The sequence below is a fragment of the Hydractinia symbiolongicarpus genome, chromosome 8 (assembly GCF_029227915.1).
Source record: "Hydractinia symbiolongicarpus strain clone_291-10 chromosome 8, HSymV2.1, whole genome shotgun sequence".
Classification (NCBI taxonomy): domain Eukaryota; kingdom Metazoa; phylum Cnidaria; class Hydrozoa; order Anthoathecata; family Hydractiniidae; genus Hydractinia; species Hydractinia symbiolongicarpus.
In genome coordinates, this window is record NC_079882.1 from 29,231,010 (window position 1) to 29,252,665 (window position 21,656).

At 33.2% G+C, this 21,656-nt stretch overlaps 3 protein-coding genes across 3 annotated transcripts; all 3 read right to left on the reverse strand.

Annotated features, from left to right (window-relative positions):
* Nucleotides 1-1,401: 1,401 nt before the first annotated feature.
* Nucleotides 1,402-4,057, reverse strand: LOC130655457 (paired box protein Pax-6-like). The gene is made up of 5 exons (XM_057458214.1): nt 3,963-4,057; nt 3,566-3,754; nt 2,970-3,488; nt 2,272-2,852; nt 1,402-1,640 (listed from the first exon to the last, which is right to left on the reverse strand). The coding sequence occupies exons 1-5, from the start codon at nt 3,973-3,975 to the stop codon at nt 1,482-1,484; spliced, it is 1,461 nt and encodes a 486-aa protein (XP_057314197.1). The 5' UTR covers nt 3,976-4,057; the 3' UTR covers nt 1,402-1,481.
* A 3,014-nt stretch (nt 4,058-7,071) lies between these two features.
* On the reverse strand, nt 7,072-20,923 carry LOC130655458 (protein FAM47A-like). Its single transcript, XM_057458215.1, has 14 exons — nt 20,735-20,923; nt 12,539-12,671; nt 12,349-12,458; nt 11,629-11,740; nt 11,122-11,187; nt 10,674-10,730; nt 9,483-9,523; nt 9,255-9,375; nt 9,122-9,175; nt 8,965-9,033; nt 8,782-8,892; nt 8,174-8,335; nt 7,947-8,024; nt 7,072-7,269 (listed from the first exon to the last, which is right to left on the reverse strand). Exons 1-14 carry the CDS (start codon nt 20,806-20,808, stop codon nt 7,180-7,182), a joined length of 1,278 nt encoding a protein of 425 aa, XP_057314198.1. The 5' UTR covers nt 20,809-20,923; the 3' UTR covers nt 7,072-7,179.
* Nucleotides 13,115-13,902, reverse strand: LOC130655461 (ADP-ribosylation factor-like protein 15). The gene has a single exon (XM_057458218.1). It carries the CDS (start codon nt 13,871-13,873, stop codon nt 13,268-13,270), a length of 606 nt encoding a protein of 201 aa, XP_057314201.1. The 5' UTR covers nt 13,874-13,902; the 3' UTR covers nt 13,115-13,267.
* Nucleotides 20,924-21,656: the final 733 nt, after the last annotated feature.

A 21,656-nucleotide genomic window follows, 5' to 3' on the forward strand; every position in this document is an offset into this window, starting at 1 on the left:
ACTTTTCATACGAAAACGCCCAATCTTCGTGAAACACACGCGAACACCGAAAGTTAATGTCTGTCAACAGAGGCGCTGAATGTATACAAACATCCTAACTTTATGATTTGATGGTTTTCAACAGGAAAGGCGGGATAGGAGGGTTAGTTTAGATTTTGCATTGGCACTTAATTGAGAGAGATATTTTTAAAAAGTGCAGTCAGTAAGAATTTTTTTAGAATTAAAAATTTTGAACTTAAAACTGAAACTTGTAAGTAATCGAGCAAAAAAAAAAACGCGACAAGAAAACGTCCTCGATTCTTCTAAGCAAAGAACTAAGAAAAAGGAAGCAAAATACCGATATACTCGAACAATTTTAAAATCTCATGCGACGACCGACTTGAGTCACCGTAAATGAACAACCACTTCGGACGTTTATTTAGCAGAAAACGGTTTATTACAAGAAATAAAAAGAACGAAAACTTGCTTTTGTCAACTTGTTTTTGTCTGATATAATCCCTCCCCTGTCTCGTGTTTATTAATAAATAAAAATTCTTATTCGGCAGGGAAGAGTTTATTTTGCATGTGCGGTATGAGATGTTGCTAAAAAATATATAAAGAACTTAAGCACTCCTGAGTATTTTTGTAGGAAATTGACTTGATGAAAAATAGACGATTACGCTATCCTTTCATCTACTTGATGTCATCAAGCAGGATGCATCTCTTTTCTATCCTCCGAAATGTCATAATCTCGAGCAACCAAATGAATGTGTTTGCTTCGTGTTTCCAGAGCTTTCTTTTCCTTTTTCTGATATGTGGCTAGCGCCACAACACGTATGCCATAAAGCAAAGAAGCTCTTGGAAACGAGATTGGTGAATATGTGTACATAAGAAAAGAACCTTATATCAGCCCAAACGGCGTAGGCCTAAATTTGCCCAAATCCTTAAAATGTAGTTACTGGAACGACGACGTTTAAGTCAAATTTTTGTTATTGATTTAGAAAATACCGAAAAACTTAGTCAATTTGGGAATGACAATGATGCTTTGCCACATTTTATCTATTATCTTTTTAAGAATGCACAAAATATGAAAAATAATTCTTACTAAAATTTATTAACGAAAAGTGAAGGTTCGACGTATCCCCCAAACTTCAAAAGGTCACACTTTTTTCGTATTTATAAAGTTTTAATCCATTTATATTACCTTACTTGTACTATTTTCGTGTACCAATTTTTGCGTGAAAAAACCTATATCCTGCAACCTCGTCCCCAGGGCATCTTGTACCCTGGGACGGCGAGACGAATCTCGGCTGTTCCGAGATAAAAAAAAAAGACAACAGGAGCTGGGAACGAGAATGTGGTTACTTAGAACCGACAAAGTTGGTGCCGGTAACTTACAAAAACCGAACAATTACACATCGCTTCAGGAATATTAATGGGTTTGTATTTCGCATACTTTTTTAAAAATATTTACATTTTGTCTTCTCCTTTGAAAATATCCTTCATCGTGTGAATGGTCGATCGTGTTCATCTAAATGTTTTGACTTTGAACTCATATTACATTCCACGCATCCACTATCGTGTATCAGTTTATATCTACGATCAATGCTTGCCAGTCGTTTTTGTCGACGCCATTTTGCTCTTCTGTTTGAAAACCAAACCTTAAGAAAAGTTGATGATGATTTAGAGCATGCTATGATCCGTTAGCTCTTAGAATACGTACCTATTTTTAAAACACGTTTCTTGTTAGCCGAGAAAATTTAGGTTTATAAAATTTAAGTTGAAATTGGTGGCTAAGAAAACCAAATGGCACCAAACGTTTTATAGCAACCTAGTCCGCAAGAATTATGGCAGTTGTAGGGAGGTTTTTCTCCGACCTTCGTTCATAGATCTACATGATCCATCGTCTAAGGGTTAAACACATGCTTAATCTGAATACCAAACACTATGGAATTTCATATCTATACAGATCCGTTCAGGATCAGATCTTCTTATGCGCCAACGTAATATCAGAAAAATAGAAGCGAGATTGTCGTAATCAGTTGTGAGCAAAAATGCTGTAGTGGATGATTAAGCCCTGAAGGAAAGGGAAGCCTCCTCCCCAGAGCTTGCTAAGTTGTTTCGTTGCAATGCAAAAAAACTTAATAATTTTCCTAACCTCGCTTGCAGGGCTTATTAAGTTTTTTTGCATTGAACCTCGCTTGCAGGGCTTATTATTATTAACTTTTTAAGCATGAAATATGGAGAGAAATTGGAAACTAAATAATCAGTAGGAAAGTTTTTTTTACTCACTTGCACACGAGCCTCAGACATATTAATTTTGCTTGCCAATGCTTCTCTAGTTGAAACGTCAGGATAATGAAAATTAGCAAATTCTTTCTCTAATACCTGCAGTTGTGATGTATTGAAAGTTGTTCGGCTCCGTCGTAATTTCCTTAACTCGGGTTTTACACGACTATCTGCCTCGTCGTCGGAATAATCTTCGCTGTAACAGGATTCGGAATCCCACGACGGCAATGTTGGATCTGTTGTATCCTCGGTATTTTTTGAATGCATGGAAAGGAGTCTCTTATCTTCGTTGTATGGATTGTGTATAGGGTTATTCTGCTCTTTTCTCTTGCACCATTTACTAAGCTGATATGTTCTTCTTTCATCGTCTTTTTCCGGTTTATTTCCATAATGTTCGCCGTAACGTCGTTCATTGTTGTATGTATTTGGACTTAATAAATGCGAGTAAGAAGAGCTATCACGATTAGCTTTCAATTTATAAGAATCGTCCCAATTATGCCGTTGACTGAGTGCTGGTTCTTTGTTGCGATAATATTCAGTACTTTTAAAGCGTCTCGGGAAATACAAATTTTCATCCATAAAAGCTAAAAAGTGCATCACTAATACAACTAACTTTCCCTTAACCAAATCACACTCAAATGTTTAAACATTTTTCGTTTTTACAACGAACACTTAGTTACTAGTTCTCTAAACAGACTTACCTTTTCTATGATGTGCGACGTCACGTGATAAAACGTAGTTGGGCACTGCAGCTCTGTAATATCGATATGGGTGCGTTCCGACAGAATGAAGATTCGGCATGGTTAAAGGTGGTACCACGTACGGCCTACCAGTGCAACATCCACGATTGCATATAGTACTTTTGTACGAAGAGTAAGCGGGGAGATGAAAAGGTGTCATATTTTCATGCTTGTGATGATATTTAGTGCTAAGTGTTGTCATGTAAGGATCATGTCCCTGTTCCTCATAAGCTTTTTGAGCAGCGCGTTCGGCGGCGCGGTTTCTCAGAATGCGATTGATGGAGCTCACACTTGGACAGTTATTTAATGTGCATACTTTAGATTCGACTAATTTCTCTCTAATCTCCCACGCAAAAATAGTTGGATGTTCTCTTTTACACTGTTCTATCTTGCTTACAACTTCCGGGGTGGCAACTTTGGGTTTACTGCCTCCCACCCAACTTGAGCGAGACGTCGTTGCACTGCGGTTGCTTCCTTCACCTAATAAAAAGTTACATTGGTAAAGGATCCACAAAATTAAAATGTAAGAGTAGATATCTGACAGAGGATGAACATACCAAGTACTTTTGAGATGTAGGTTTGTGGCAGAAGTAAATGTCTTGCAATCTCGTCTGCTGAAAGTCCCTGCCGTGCATACTTAAGAAGCTGTTGATAAACGATATTCGGAAGTGGGGTTGTCTTCGCATGCGTTGCACTGCTACTTTGTGTTGCACTGCTACTTTGTGCTGCTTTGGGTGATGAAGCAGCTAAAAAATAAATAGTTCATTTTACTTCCTTTGCAAAGCTAAGATATACATTTAAATGTTATACCCCAACCTAAGATATTGATTTACTCGGAAAACCAAGTAAGAAAACATTTGGGAGGGGCGCTTTATGTAAAAATCTTTAAATGATAAATAAAAGAATGAATTGAAGATGTAGTTACAAAGAAAATGGTTTAAGCAAATATAGTACCATTTGGTTCCATGCTATTTGTGTTTACTTTGTGAAGTATTCACCACACTTCCAATGCTTTCGTACGAAAATAAACGAGTAGAGTAAAACCCCACCCGTATTTATAGCAACAAAAATAATAAAATAAATAAATCAAGTAATTACCTACGCCAAGTGTTATTGCATTCTCTTTGTTTGCTTAGCGCGAAAAACAACACATCGTGTCATCTGACGTTTTACCACAGCCAACAATAGAATCTAGTTACACGAGTGTGAGGCTGAACAATCAAAATGGTACATCTTTTCAGTTGGAGTAAACGGGTATGTTTAATTACATGCGATTCTTATTCTCATTTAAAGACGATTTGTTAGCTATTGATGTGAAAATCTAACGTTTGCAACATATGTTGTTTGGCTCGTGCAAGAGAAAACAGTAGAGTCAACAAAGCCATCAGAGAGATTTCATTGTAATTGTTTGAAATTTCGACGATAAAAAAGAAGCACTTATAAAAAAAGAATGCCAGATGAATTTTTTTGAAAGAATCAACAAAAATAAAAGGTCAACGTCACATTAGCTGTTTAAACTATGCTAATAAGCATCTTGAATTTTTTCTATGATTTCCAAACATAACTTAATATAATATTGTAAGAAATTCTATCCATTTTTTTGCACACGTGTATTGCACATATAGTTGTAGACATGCTTTTCATTGTCGAGATTTTTATGGCGTTGATCAAAATATCTCACAGCACGATAAAAACTTTACCTATATCCTTTGAAAAGCAACTCAGCTACGACAATGCGATATTTGCTAACGAAACAGGCGACTGAATTTTAACGACTTTCTTTAAAAAACAGATTATCTGTCATTTTTTCTTCACTGTCAAGGTTTATTTTTTTTTTTTTATTTTTTTATTTATTTCGTCATTAATTTTCACATTAAGGTAACACATGTACAAGATAATATTAGAAATATAAAAATATTCGTGTAAAATAGTTTGCTGACAGGAGCAAGAAGAAGACAGTGAGTCTTCTCACCCAGGCCCTATATCGTGAGCGCAGAGTAATATCCTATTTACAACTTCTTAAATACTTTATATACTTATTTAATAATTACAACCGAAAATCTAATAAAAATACGTGGTTTTCTTTTCTGTGTTAAAAACCTTTTGCTTTGTTTCCTTTTAATGAAAGGTTGTTCCATAAATACGGACCTCAGCTTAGTATTTCAAAACTGATGTATTTTAAAAACATTTTTGGTTGATAAAATGCTCTGAGTAACGCTGTTGGTGTTAAATTGTTGTTAATCTAGTACATAAGTAGCAATTTTTGATGCATATTTTTTTGATATACATTGAGCGCGTTTATCTTCCGAAACAAAGGTTAAGACGGTGTGGATTAATTTTCAGTAAATTCTAATCTATGTTTGACTTTTGATAGAATGCTAATATTCTTAGCTACTTTGCTTTCCATAAGCGCTATATAATTTTTTGTCAAATTACACAGGTGACACTCGCTAAAAAAAATTTTACGAACTTTTTTTGCGAAACTCTTGTGCATCCGCAATAATTTCTTCCGCAATAAGTAATTTGTTTTTGTTAAAATTACTGAAACTTTAATTTCCGTGATAACATATCCACAAAATAAAGCAGAACCTAGGATAATAGAATTCTCTATTTCTATTCTCCTAGTTAAGACCTATAATTGCTTAAGGCTCATTTCCATTTGACTGTATTTTCCTCTATAGCGCAAAAAGCTAACGTACTGTTTTGTCAGTGCATGCGCACTTTGATAAATATATAGATTTTGTCCAGGAGCGCGCGCGCTAGCTAAACAGCTTCAGAAGTTTTAGCGCTATAGTAGCGGAAAGTGCATTAAAATGGAAGTGAACCTTTAAGGTTGTTGATAGTCAAATAAGTCGAATATACAGCCGAAGACAGAAGCAAAATATTTCCAAAAACGTTTTTAAAGTCCCTTTTCTATATTAATAACACTCGTATATTGTCTGTCTCTGCGCTATTTCGTAGCTGTGTTGCGGGCACACGAAATATTAATGCATAGATGGTCAAATTCGACATATGTACGACAGGCAAATCTTCCTTTTAGAAGCAAAATACAGCAGCTTGATAAATGTAGCTTACAGAGCGAAGTAGACGTTTAATTAAAAAACAACTTAGTGCCCAGTTAAATTGTCAGTTTGCCCAGTTTAATTTTAATTAAAATAAAGTCGGTAGGAAGGTTTAAAACAGAACTTGATTCAATATTTTTGTTCTGCTTAATTACAAAGAGCAATCGTAATTGGTTGTTTGTCAAAAGCAAGTAAACACAGACGTTGAACAGAAAAAAAGAAGATTTCCAAATCTTTTTTTATACATATTTACCGACAAATGATAAATAAAGAAACAGCTCGGTGTATCGTTATTCAACTGAAACGTATTTCGGAAACAATGATCTTGAACAGTTAAAACGGTATTTTGTTAAAACCTGTTGTCGCCGCCTATGAGAAGTTAATTAAGTCTTTGTGTACTGAGTTGTGGTCAATTTAGTCTTGCGTTAAAAGTTTTCCAACTCGTTCTTCAGTTATTACAAACTATGTGAAACAAACAGGTGAGAAGAACAATAAGAATTATTAAATTCGCACTAAAGTCGATAATTAAAATTTGTTAATGATAAAAAATAAATTAAGAGAATTATAACAAGAAATTTTTGATTTGTTTTTCTCACACGACTCTTTGGAAAATACGCCATGTAAGATCCTACGAGAACGCCACAAAGTTCGCGTCAAAGTTGTGCTTTTTTTGTTCACGAATAAAAAGAAAAAACAAGGAATGCAAATATGAAAAAAAATAGCGAAAAAGAAATTTTCGAATTTTAAAACACTTAAACTTAGAACGTAAAAAAGGATATAATGGTCAATTAAATTCTTATTGTGAAATAAATAATTAATATTTCTTGAACAATTCAACTTTAATAGATTTGCCTATTTATGCGCCGTGTCAAAAGTTGTTAAATGAAAATAACCTTTTTATCATTGTGTTAAAAATTAATATTTTAAGACTTCACAGGATGTTAATTAAATGCGCTAGTCTGTAAGATAAACATAGTGGGATGTGAGCTCCAAAAAACAAGTTTAGTTAGCAAGCATATATTACAACGCTATGATACATTACTCCAAGAAATTAATTTACATCTTTATATAAAAAATAAATTAAAACATTACGCCACCATGGTAACATATTAATTCGCTACACTTGGTGTACGTGCGTTCCATGCGTCGTTTACGATATTTGCCTCATTAGTACTGTCCGTGGACACACCCTCTAAAAACTACAAAGAGAAAAACAAACACACGATAATATTAGCTATATTTTTATGGCAAGTGCCAAAAAAACACTTCAACTTTACAGGCTGCTCGACAAGGCGTGCAGGTCTATACATTTGTTTTTTTTATAAGCAATCGAGTTGGTAAGAACTGAAGCTTTGCCCAAATGTCGAAACTTAAGCAACTGGCTAACAAGCTACCGATGAATCAGTTTTATAAACGACGAAAAGTCATCCCAGTCAAGCATATCATTAAGTCTTTGGCCAAGAAATAATTTGCTTTCCGAAATCTAAGTTGAAATTGACGGCTGAGGAAAAGTCGTAAAATGGTACCGTTGTGTAATTCATCCTTTTTCTAAAACATGGAGGAGCATTTTTCATAACAACCTAGTCCTCAGGAGTTTGTTATGACGGACCAACTGTGAGGTTGTTTTGTCCAGACTTCGACCGTGGATCTAAAAGATCCGTCGTCTTATGCGTTAAGTTGCAAAGATATTCCGTATGAAGTTGAAAATCTTGTAAAATTTTAATATCACGCTAAGCAAGTTCTTAGCAATTTTGAGGCTGAACTTATAATTTCACCCTTGGCAAATGAAGTTGATATGAAAAATGGATATAAAAGAGTATTAGATTATAAGTGAATAAGTCAGCAAGTAAACTAAACAATTAAAATAATGTATTACCTCTGGATTCCGAACACCTTTTTTCTCAATAAAAGATCGGAAAGATTTAGCGCCATGTAAATTTGATAAAACTTGGTCCTATAATACAATTATTTTTTTAGGTTGAAAGCCAACCTTAACACGATAATAGAATTATTTTTTTTAGGTTAAAGGCTAAACCTTGACTCGATAGAAACACAGTGTCCTAAGTTTACTTGATTTGATGATGCAAATTAAAACTCTCTTACCAGTTCCTTACTGTTCTTTTTCGCTTCAGAAATTTGTTTACTTTCTATTTCCTTAGGATCCTGCAAAGGCTGATTAAAAGGTTGAATTTTCCATGTTTTTGGATTCAGGTACCATGCACCGTATTTCATGTTCACGCACTTTGGGGTGTACGATGTCTCTTTCTGTGACAAAAGAAAAATATGCTGAGGTAAGCTTAGTTCTTTTATACACCACACTTTTTATTCAACACTGGCATATAAATCTTTAGACAAAAAACATTTCAACCGTAAGGTATACCGACATATTCAATCGATTACCGCGCTATGTATTATACACAGTGCGTTATTAAAAAATGTTGCACCTCCTCGATTACCGGAATGCCTTTTGCACAACCCAAATACAGGGTAAACAAATCCCTCAAAACTTGTTTTTGATGGGTTCAGGTCAGGAGAAATTAAAATAAGAAATAAAAATATTAGAAGCGTTGTTATATAGGATCGTAAAGGAATACAGAAGAGATTTATGAAAAAACAATTCGATGCACGATGATTTTCAAGAAAAGCGAGGTCGCAAAAACACACTTGGTTAATCGAGGCATAGACAATTTAGAGCGTCCTACATTTCTTACTTGACTTTTCAGTACATCATCATTATCCAGATCCAACATATGTCCATCGGCTCGCAATTCAGGTGGGACGTTGGTCAGCTCAACAACATGCACAGGAACAGATAAGGTTGGCTGTAGTAAGATAAAATTAGATATTTGAAACTTTTTAAATAAAGGTTTTTTAACCTTAGGAAGCTAGTGTACCTTGGTGTCGTAACCGCTGGCAAATAAATTGTTTATTGTTGCTTCTTCGATGTTGTTGGTGGTACCACCCTAAAATGTAAAGTAAAATAAAAAGCATCCAGTGAGTTAGGTCGAGGTAATTTATGCGAGTTTCAAATTTATTTTCGTTTTTTCTTACCAAGTCTCTAACCCAGTTACAAAAGTCTTTTGTTACACCTTCAATCTTTGTCAACTAAAAAAAAGAAGATTGTTTTTACTTTTCAAACTGATGAAGTTTCATTGCTGGTTAAGTAGCTATTCAAGCAACTGACATGCGGTTGTGTTTTCTTTCGGCAACTTCGAGATTTGTCCTCCTTATTGGCTTCTTCCTCTGCAATTTTCTTGTTTAATTTTCTACAGTTTTTCCTTCGTTCTTTCATGGCTATATTGTAACTTAAAAAAAAATATGTAAGATGAATAATGATAAATGTAACAACAAAAAGATGGTATGTCAATAGCTTCTACTATACACACACGTTTCAGTATAGCGCAACACTTACTCTGAACATGTTTCTCTTGGAGAACTCATCGTACTGTTACTCTGTATAAAGAAAAAAATCATCCATATAGTTTTCATGGTATTGAAGTGATTATTAATCATTATTAACTTAACTTACAGAACAACCAGCAAAAAAATACGTCAAAATTTTAGAATTTCTCAAAGACATTGCTCGTATTTTTAAATAGACTTTTTAGCACTTATTGCCAAACATTTTTCTGGTGACTTCATTTAGATCAGTCTCAAACAGGTTCAGTTGAAATATATGGTTTTATTGAACAATATATGACCCATCCCTGGGTTAGGGTGTGAGCATGTGCAGGGTGACTACAGATTTCAGGAGACGTTTGGAGACTTTGGAAATTTTAGGAGGAAATAAAGAAGTCAAGCTTTCCATTTTTTAAATCCCAAGGAGGCAGTTCATTCTAAATTGCAGTAACTTAAATATAATTATTTCTGTTGATAGATAAACATATGCTAAAATTTGTTGCTTAGAACATAAAACAAAAGTTACTATTGGAAAAAAATATACCCATATTTTTTCCATTAGTATTTTTTTAATTTTTGGAGATTTTAGTAGGAGTTAATATTTTGCTTCCAAAATTTAGATTATTTAGATTTTAGGTGTAGCAACCCTGGTGTATGATTTATGGTCTATACAAAGGTTGTAACTTTAAGGAAGATAGGTACCCTGCATCATGAAAAAAAAAATCACCATTAGGTGCAAGTTTAAGAAATCTACATAAAACAATTTCCCAGGTGGATACATTTCTATGTTATAAGGAAGTCACAGGCGTCCTACACCTATAGAATATTTTTACAAAAAGACACAGTTCATATTTATTGTTATATGCCATATTAGTTTTTTCGTGAACAAGAAGAGCAAAGGTTTTTTCAAAGTCAATACTTGCGATTAGATCTGAGTCTCTTTAAGGTTGTTCTTCTGCTGGCTAAGGTTGCTTGTAGTCAAGTTTGTAAGAATAAGATGTCAGGGAACTTAATTGGACGGTGAACATTGTTTAAAGGCTCTTACAGTAACTTGTAGTAAAAAACGTTTCACAACAATTTCTTCAGAGCACATAAAATCACAGGAATTTCTACGTTTCAAAAATGACTTTAAATTTTAATCAGGGGTATTTGCAATTCACATGCATTCAAAAAAAAAACACTTAATAAATAGAACAGCAACCACCTTTATAGATGGTAATCGCTCATCTCTTTTAAATGTGTTAGGAATGATCACGTCTTCCTATAAAAATACACAAAAATATAATAAAAATAATAAAAAATATGAAATCCACAAAATCAGCTTCTTTAAAATCTTCACGCATATAATTAGAACAGGAATGTGTCCTGCTTGCACTGTCATTCGTTATATAGCTACTCACTCTATCTTGAAAGAGGTCATAAAATTATCAAAATGCTTAAAATAAAGTTTTATAAAGCAAGCAACAAAAACATCTCTACAAAATAGAGAATGTTGGAATTGACAGTATTTAAACTACAGTTACTAGATATTGCAGGTGTGAAGTAAAATTATGTTTGAGAGCAATCCTATCCGACATTTTTAAACTGATTGAACATTGCTACTAAACTCATGTAATGCATTTTGAGATCAAAACTTTAAAATATACATGTACCTCTTCAAAGTCATCTGCTGCTAGTGCAAGTGATGGATCCAGTAAATCAACAATATCTTCAAATAACTAAAAACATAAAATACACAATAAAAACAAAAATAAACAATATTTGGTCTTCAATATAAATTATATGAATTTTATCCCTGAAATATTGTTAGCATTTTATTTTACCTGATTTTTAAAAATATATATGCTTTATTTTATCGGTACTAATTTTCGTGAGGTTTCCTTTTTGCCCTTTTTACTGATATGGTCAAAACTTGTGAAACTATACATCTGCAAATATTATTCGAGAAACCATTTGTGAATATTAATATCTGCAAAAGGAGTACAATTTCATCCACACAAAGAAAAAAATGGAACTTTTTACAAACAATTGTCTGCAAACAAAATACCTAACGAATGTATTTTTTTAAATCCACGAAAAAATCTACCAATCTAATATATAGTAACATTAATAACCCAACTGGCATATAATCTGTCTGCAACAGGGACTTAAACACTTACATCCGGTGGCACAGAATCTTCAATGTGTGGGTACAAAGCAAGTGGATGATTAAGCAAGTAATCTTCCGCAAGTTGCACTTTTTGTTTTCTTTTTTCCTGATTCGGAAGACATCTAGTAGACAAAAAATCACTTAAAAATGAAGTTTGAATTTACTTATTTATTAGTGACAGTTTTATTTAAAAATTCACATCACTACAAAAGCTTCAGGGACACAGAAACAAATTCCATGTGATTGCAACAAACACTTACAAAACAGTAAGAGTTAAAAGTTGAGTTTTTTAAGATGGTGGCTAAAATTAAGAATATCATATTAGCATCTGTGGCACTCCTTTTGGATGAAGAAAAACAAGGAATAAATAGAAATATGGTCTGTTTAGACAAAGCCCTGATGCTTTGCAGAAAAATTGACAGTAATTTTCACATGATAATGGGAGTACCTTATTATTTTCGTGATAGTAAATAAGATTTTTTTCATCGGTAGACAGCTTTTGCTTTGACTGGATAATTTAACACACAGCAATCTTGGTGTAGAATGTTTTGATTTGAATGTTTTAGCTTGCTTTGAACTTTCGATAAACTTGATTGAATAAGAGAGAAAAAATACTCAGATTGCAAAGTTTAATGTGGAGACACACTAAGATTGCAATTAGTCCTGTTTTTTGTTGAAATTGCATGAACTTTGTTTTCATGTCCCTGAAGCGTAAGGCAAAAACACATACTTAGAAAAGACAGCGTCTTCTTTCTTTGCACCTTTATATAATCTCTGCTTTGATTTTTTGCCAATAAAGGTATCAGAGCCAAAGAGGTTAGGAGTAATACCTTTAGTTCCCTGTGTTGAACCAACAAACAATTACAATAGCTGTACACATAACATATACATTTTGCATCATCATCCTTTAAAATATTAACCTTAATTATGACAGTTTCCATAGGTGGGGGTTTTCCATCTCTGAAATCATCCAACCCATCTTTAAGGAAGGTCCATGAAGAAGCTATCAGAGGCGGTTTGTGGTCATATTTTGTATTCAACCTTTCTCGATACCTTAAAATAGTATTATAAATGGACAGCCTCATATATACAATACAAGTTTTTATTTTGTTGTCACCAAGCCATATAAAAGGTTTATCAACTACCCTGCATTATTAACAAGGTATCCTTACCAGACTTACGCTGGAACCTGGAGAAATGACTGAAAAGCATGAAACAGAAAATTGGAAAGATTAAAAAGAAATTCTGCAAACATTACACAAGTGCGCCATTCCTTGTCTTTTAGGGAAACATTTAATGCTTATTTCTCTGTTCAACTGTATGTTTACACAAACGCAAAGGTAGCGAACAATGTCATTTCTGAGAAATTAAACACAACGATGGATATAATTCCATTGATTCCATATATCATCCATTTTCAGATTTGACTGAAAAAGGATGCTATTATACAAAGACAAAAAAATCCAAATTTTTAAGTAATTAAAACACATTTCAACTCAGAGTTTATTTTTATTTTTTATTAAGACAGTGTGCAATGTATATTTTACATTAATATATACACAACTAAATTTCTAATATACATTATACTTTCTACTGCTCTAAAAGAAATTGATTACATTTTTTAATCTAAATGTAACTTATGCAATTTTTTAATGGTGACTACATATTGTATCTAAAAACTTTTGCAATATTAACTTAGTATGTTCTAATTCGTGTGCAAAATCGATGATAAACGATGAATCTTTACAAAGCTCAATTAGATCCAATTTAATGATGATATCATCTAAAATTCCTTGACTTGCTTCACTTCCTTGTGTTAACAGAACAAGCAGAGGTTTTTTCATTAACATATTGTTATTCATAACACTTTCTAAGAGAAGTTTATTGTCATTTAATTTCCTATCACTAATATCTTTGATACTAATTATGAAGATTACGCCATTTGTATCATCCATATAATGGTTCCAGTAAGGACGAATTTTCTCACTTCCACCAAGCTCTTTGACCTGCATGATTGTATGCTCAAGTGGAATATCTTTTAGAGAAAACCCATCTGTGGGTGTTATATTACTTGTCGACTCTGAGCATAACAATGCCAGCAGGTGACTTTTACCAGCACCAGTAAACCCTAGTGCAATAACATTAACTTTTTGTTTGACAATCCTCTTCTTATGCAAACAACGGCAGCAATATTGATAGCACAATATCCTCATTCCAGCGCAGTAGAGTTGGCAAGTCAAACATTTGGCTGACATAGTTATACTTGAGCTTTTATTAGTCTAGAATATAAATTAGTTTTAAAAATCAAAAAAATATTTATACATTAGTATAAGATTTTTTAATAACGGCTTCACGCCACATGAAGGTAAAAGGCATGTCATGTGCTCTCCACTTACAGGTAAATCTGTATTGCCTAGCATTAATGCTGTGTCTGATCGCATAGTAATGCATAAAAGCTGTCAATTATTGTTTCACAACTTCTCCGTTTTGGCTCATGGGATAATTTTTTCGACCTCAAATTGAAAGAGAGCCTACTCATTATGTGTGATACACCTATTAAACATAAAATCTATGCCTCTTGTTATTTCACAGAGCATACTTATTGGCATTATTAAGTAAGTATCAATTAATGGTTGAGAATGTTTGATAAAGCATGGCCCTCTACCATGAGGAATTATTGATTAGTCCATACCCAGACGGGGCTGAAAATTCTGATGATAGTAGTAATCAATTGACGATCTTGCACTTTAGCTATAGCATCTACAACTTAGCAACCAATATCACCAATTTTTTTTATTAACAAAAAGTGGAATATAATGATAATCCTGAAATCAAATGTTCAAAACATGAAAACATGTAAGGGATTATCATGTGAATAGCGCCTTTGCTAATTTTTTTACATTATATACATTACAAATGTTCATAATGAAGAAGAACTACTTTGTTCATCACTAACATACTGCCTGGCAATGAGCGAGATACGATCTGCAGTCCCCAGAATTGGGATTTCATTCTCAAGAGAGAATGTTTCACCCCAATCAGACCTCTGATCATGACGGGCGAGTATAATGCGTGTAATTCATGTTGAGGAAGAACTACTTTGTTCATCACTAACATACTGCCTGGTAATGAGCAGGATTTGATCCGCGGTCCCCAGAACTGGGATTTCATTCTCAAGAGAGAATGTTTCACCCCAATCAGACCTCTGATCATGACGGGCGAGTATAATGCGTGTAATTCATGTTGAAGAACATACTATCCTTACAATACCTTTTGTTTGTTTTGTAAGAAATTTAATTCCCATGTTGCTCTTCCAAGAGAGATTATAATTTATCACGAGGTTCGAGCAATGAAGAAAACAAGTTAAATTCTAGTAGAACAACATTATCGTGGAAAAAATATTCTTAACAATTTAACAACAGCAGTTGTCTTTCAAGGTGTTTTTATTCAAAAATAACATTCACTCGCTTCGTGCATTCAGAATGTGTTTGTTTACATCCCTGTGGACTTATTTCACACAAGTTAGTCCTGAACACAAGTTAGTCCTTAATCGACACTGTCATGGCGGCAAACGTAGGACTATCTGACCTTAAATATCTCGATAAACAAAACTCGCAAATTTAAAAAAAAATAACATGGTTTATATTCTCATAATGAACATTTTAACCACAACTTGTTAGCGATCATTAATTCTCCTTTGCAACAGAAGTCAATGTAAAATCATAAGTTTGTAAAAAGTTCGAGCTCATGAAAGCTACTTATTTTCTTTATTGCATATTTATAGATAAGTATATCTGCTGACTCAGCAAATTAAAAAAAGCTGTTTCTATGTGTCCGAAGGCCAATATTTTTAGGAAATAATAAAGAAAGTTTGTATTGATAATTTATATTGATAGATTGATAGTTTAACTGGCTAAAAAAGGGGTACTGCCACCTTATTATTATGGTGATAAAGATGAAATATTTCGTTGAAAATTTGTCAGTGGAAATTCTAAAAATCATGTTGAAATTATTGCTGCCCAAATTTTATATTCTTAAGGATACGGTACCCCCCTGAGCTCTTATTCAGCTCTAAAAAAACTTTGCTTTTTTACTCAAAACAACACATGGTTCCAAAAATATAGCATATTTTGTGTTACAATATAGCTGTTTTATGAGTGATTTATCTATTTTTAAGTATGATAGATTATTAATATATTTCCTCACTTTCTGCTTTAGAAAAAGCAAAGTTCTGTAGCCAAAGATATAATTATCGCAACAAACTTTATTTACTAAATAGTTATAATACAAGTGAAAAACAGGACTGATTATTGTTGTAACACCTTCCTTTGTTATGATTAATATATATGTTTAAAATTATGCTAGCTAAAGTGTAATACAGCAAGACTTTAGTCAATATCATTTAGGAAAAATGATTAAAACAAGATAGAATACACTTGTCATAACACCCTCCTGCGTTATTAATTTTAAAAAATGATTTTAATGATGTGAAAGACTTTACATATTCTTAACTAAACAACCATAGTCCGAAAAAGAATTTGCACTTAAATTTAGATTTTCCTATAAAACTGCGCAAAAAACATTAAAAGAACACTAAAATTGTTTGTTTTATTAGTTTAAGTAGGAGAAGAATAACTTGCTGTATAAATTTTGAAACAAAACAAGTATAACTTGCTGTATAACTTTCAAAACAATAGAAGAAAAATTTTTGCTGCATAACATTTAAAAACAAGTTTTTGCGCATGCAAGTATTTTTATCTTTTCACCTTGAAACCTAGTTACATATTTTTTACTGAGACAAATTATTATTATTTTTCCTTCGCAATAAAAAATAAACTGCATGTGTTATGCAAAAATACATAGAAAAAAACGGTTGTTGAACACCCTCCTTTGTTGTTATTTCTTATTATTTTTTTGTCGTTCCAACCATAATTTCTCTACAAATTTATTTTTATTTCGCTGAACAAACGATCGTAAGCTACTATCGACTTTGCCCGTAGAACAACTAATTGTTTTTTGGTGCGAAAATTTTGTATTTTCTAATTTTTTTAAAAAAGGACCAGTGCATAGAAATTATATATATTTTTGACACATTGAGGCTCTATCTATAAACTTGGATCCTGATGACCTTTTTTTAGATCTTGATTGAATATATATGTACACTATAAATGCTTCTAGCCTTTTTTTTATGTATTTTACCGTAATCATTATTTTTAAAATTTGGTTAAAATTTGTTCAAGACTTAGTCATACATTTTTTTTGACTTTATAAATCTAGTCCGAAAATATTTCCGCTGAAATAAAAAATTGTGTCCGAAAGTTTCAGTAAAAATTTTAGTTCTTTAATGTAGATTATTAAAGTGTGAACGCTTCCTATGTTATATGTAGAGATGATTTTTCCTCATTTTATCCCTGTCATAAGAAAAAAAGATCGTAATTCTGGGCCGTCCATAATGTGTTCCTATTGTTCACAAGCAGATATGTTTCTTAAATCAAGGTGGCCGGTTTAAGACATCCCAGCATTATCAATAATGGTTGCCCTTGAGGAGGATTTCTTTGGTGAAGATGATTTTGATGCAATCTTGGCTGTTATTGATGAAGATTTATTAGAGAAAAATCGTGATCTAACTAAAGATTTATCCGAAATTGTTGAAGAAATAGTTGAAGACTCTTCTGAAAGCTGTCTTTCCTGTGATAATGCTCCAAAACATGCAAAACACAACGGGACTCACAAGACACCGAAATATGAAACACCGTCAGCCACCAAACCAGTTAAATGACGACAGCCTCACTACTGCTGAAACCAAGCTCCATCCATTATACTTTAAGAAGTACACCCAATTAAGTGCAAGTAAACTTTCTAAAGATGAATGCTATAGTGAGAAGACCAGAAATGAATTTGTCAATTATGTTATTACAAACGATGATACAAACTTTTCCTCTAGTTTTGTCAGAGATGTGATTGGTAGTTTTAAAGGTGATGCTGAAAAGTTTTATCCGGCCTTCTATAAATCTGTGTCTGAAAATATTGTTTTCAGAAATTTATCAAATCGAAGCTCTATTCTCCTTGGTTTTGAAGTGGCTAATCACGTACTTGCCCATCTCACTAATTCAACTGTAAAAGAAAACACTGTAGAATTTTCTTCCCATGTGAATTTTTCACCCAAAGAAAGAAACATAATTCAATATCTAAGTGGTTATGTTTTTAGTACCCTATATCGTCGCATTAGGAGATTAAAAAAATCAAGAAGTTTGCTTGGAGTTCAAAGTTTGGACATCTTATTAGCTGGAAAGTCGTGTCTTGTAGAAGATGATAAAAATTCTGATTTAGTAAATATCAAGGACAAAGGAGGCTAATGGTCAGTAACCAATGATGCTTTGCCAACCGCTTTCCAAAAGAGAGGAAACAATTGAATTGATGTGACATTGGCAGTAGCAAAATTTGCAAATGAAAATTTTAAAGGATTTACAATGCTTCTCACAAGAAAAACTAAGACACGAGATGCAATTTTTTTAACCTTTTTCAACGCAACATAATTTAGATCAATATCACCAAGGTCAACAAAACCGATAAGATCACCATTATGCTAATCCCACAAAAGACTTTCTTGAATTTTCATTTCATCCATTAATAATACTGCATATTTCTCATGTGGTTGGAATTGGAGACCATATTACACAATTCTTGGATAACGTCTTTGTTAAAACCTTGCTTTGGATGAATATAGTTCTTATAGTCCCTTAAACAACGTCTATTAGGGAGTACCAAGAAACCAATGTCTTTCTTATCGTCAACACGAATCTCATCATAAAAGGTGGGGGATTTTGCAGCTAAACCCAAACAGTAACGAATGATCATAGGATGATAGCGAACACCAGTTTTCGATGATACTAAATATTTCTGGTGCTCTTCCCCCAAAAAATTTATGAATGGTGGTATCTTGCGATTAGTTGTTGACATAATTTTTATGAATTGCATTTTCTTTAACTCTTCCTTTAATTCTTTATTTTCCAACAGGTGATTTTGAAGGGTTTTTATGATTCGGTCTGGAGAAGTCATGGAAATTGGTGCTTTAAGTTTGGCAGGTGAAATTAAATTGTCCCTTTTCCTTTTCAAACTTAGGCTTTCTTTTGACTCCGACCTAACACATTCCAAGCATTTTTCAGAAAAAGGTGGAATAAGAGCTATACAATTTGGAGATTGATACCATTTGCTTTGATGAAGAAGTGCACTAGTGCTATCCTTGATGTTTAATACTTTTGGAACACAGTGCTCAAGACAGCTACCAGCAAAGTGGTCTGTCAAACCTGGGCATAATTTCAAATCCATAATTAATCTTGTTAAATATGTGATTGTAATAAGTTTTAGTGATTGAGAATAAATGTCGTGTTTAGCAGGAACAGACCATAATAAAACACGAACAGTAAATACAAGATTATTATCAACATATATCTCATACTTTGGAACTGAGTGGATAGCATCATGACAGGCAAAAGAAGCACAATTACCTGTATAGGTAAAACTCCAACCGACTAATTTCAATAACTGAGTTTTAGAAATAAAATCTGTAAATGACTTGTACCGATCAGTAATGACATTTTCCACTGGTTCAATTTTTTTCTGCACAATTGACTGTGCTGATTGACGAGGCTTAGAAGATGTGGATGATGAAGGAAAACTTTTGATAGGAAGGTTTACCGTGGGGATAGCACCAGGAACAAGTGTGGTTCTGCTAGAGTGGTTACAATTCATTTGATATTCACTGAAGTGCTTTTCACAAATACATATTTTCTTTCTTTGAGTTCTATCCCTTAGAGCATGATCAACTTTCCTATCTCTTATCACAACATCAACTAACTTTTCTCTCCATGACTTGTCAAATTGAACTTGAACAGGAACTTTAAAAATAGATAGACCTTTATATTTAGCCCTTCATGAAACTGTGCAACCGTATATAGAACAATATTCGCCAGGCATGTTGAAAATAATTCTGCTTAAATGTTTGTTAATCCTATGTTTACAGTAACTAACCACTTAAATGTGTCATTTTTCAACATGAGCATGCAGTCAAAGCACTTGGTATGAGGTATATTCTGCTAACAAAAACATAAACAATAGAGCCGCGCGATTTAACCAGACTCTCTTTTTCTTATGACTATGCTGTTAAGAATAAATATTTTTGGTTCTTTTTTAAAAATATCAGGAAAATATGCCAAAGAATCAAGATTTAAAAAAGTATTTTTTTTAAAAAAATGGCCCTAAAGGGGGTTACCATATCCTTAATGCAGCTAGTTATACATCAATGCATGCCGACTTGGATAGTTTACTTGGATTTCAATATAATTTAATTCTGTATTGTATCTTAAACAATGTAAAACAATAGATATTCTAGGTGTTTCATGATAACAATATATAAGTAAAAATTTATTTGAGAATAACTACATATTTTTGTGTGGTGGAGGGGGCACTTTATATGGTTTTGAAAAGATATATGTTGACACTTTTCTATATTAACAGTTTTTTAAAGGCCCAGATATGTAAAAAATCTCCTGTTTAATGCTGAGAAGCAGTTTCCATTTTATATATTCAAAAACATTGTTTGTGCAAAAATCAGAAATAGAATCAAAAACTAAAATTACCTGGCTGCAACTCTGCAGTTATATACAAAATTAAATTCTTTGATATTATTATCTACCCATATTCCATACCCCTGCGCTGCACATGCACAAAAAATACGAAACCCTTGACCTAAATTTGTCTTGGCTGGCACAGCCGCGGCGGTCATTTCACGTCAAAGCATTGGTTAGGGTTTGGAGTAAGCACGAAGGCCTGCAGCCATGTAGCAATAACACCATGCAGCCACTCAATAATTATTAACAGAAAAAAAAGACAGTGTAGAATGTAGAGTTGCTCCCAAGTTATTTTGAATAAAACAAGATATTTGTAGGTTTAATATCCTTGCAAATAAAGAAGGAAATTGATGGCCTTTACTAAATTTTTCAATTTAAATAATGGGGGTTTGCTTTTAGAATATTTATAGCTAGCTAGCTAGCTGGCCAGCCTCCCACACCCAGTGCACAGCACAAGAAATAACAAAAAATGCGAATATAAATTACCAGGGTTGGTGCCTGATTTTCAAACTACTGTCTCTTCTAGGTCCAAGGACCAGCTCATATTTCTTTTCAGCCATTAGGCCGTCATATCTGGGAGGAAGATCAAGAGAGGAACATACCCTTGTAATTTCCTGTTGCACATTGTTTAGTTCACTGTGCGTGTTGCTAGCTACAAAAACGGAGACTGGAACTAGTTTTCAATTTTACGGACGACGATTTCGTCTTCTTCTTCGTCCACGGGTGATTCAAACGGCCGTACAATGGAATTTAAGCGCATTTGCCGGGAGTCTGGGGCGAGCTTCCAAAATTTTGTAACAAAGTTGCTGATAAAGGCACAACTTCTAATGTCGATAACAGAAATTTTACTCTCGCGTGGCCTTATGTAAATCTATTTAACTAGCATCTAAGGTCTTCAGATGCTGTGGAAAAAATCAAAAAACAATTTTGTTGTCGTTTCCAAGCGCAACAAACGTAAATAAGACGAGACGGTAAATGTCGAGTCAAAAAGTGACCTAGCTAACAGGTCGGCTATAACGTTATATAGAGTTTTTCACCTAATCAAACTTATATGTTACGAAAGCCCAAGGATTATACTTTCTATTTTTTAAAGTTCCATACTGCTTTCAGTTTTTTTCTGAAAAATATTTGTCATCAAAGTTGAACAAAATTCAAATTTTTAAAATGGTGGCACAGACAGGAAAAAAAGCTTATGGTCATGAAATGTGAAACTTTATGTTTGCAAAAAGCTTTTGACTAAGTTAAAAAATATAATTGGAAAGGCAACGATTAAACTGGTTACATAATATTATTTTTTAGAATAATTATAGCTATAGAATGGCAGAACATACAGATCTAACCAAACTTTGTCGCATATGTGGAAATATTTTGAATGGAAGAGTTTCCTATCTTGTAAAGGAAAACCTTT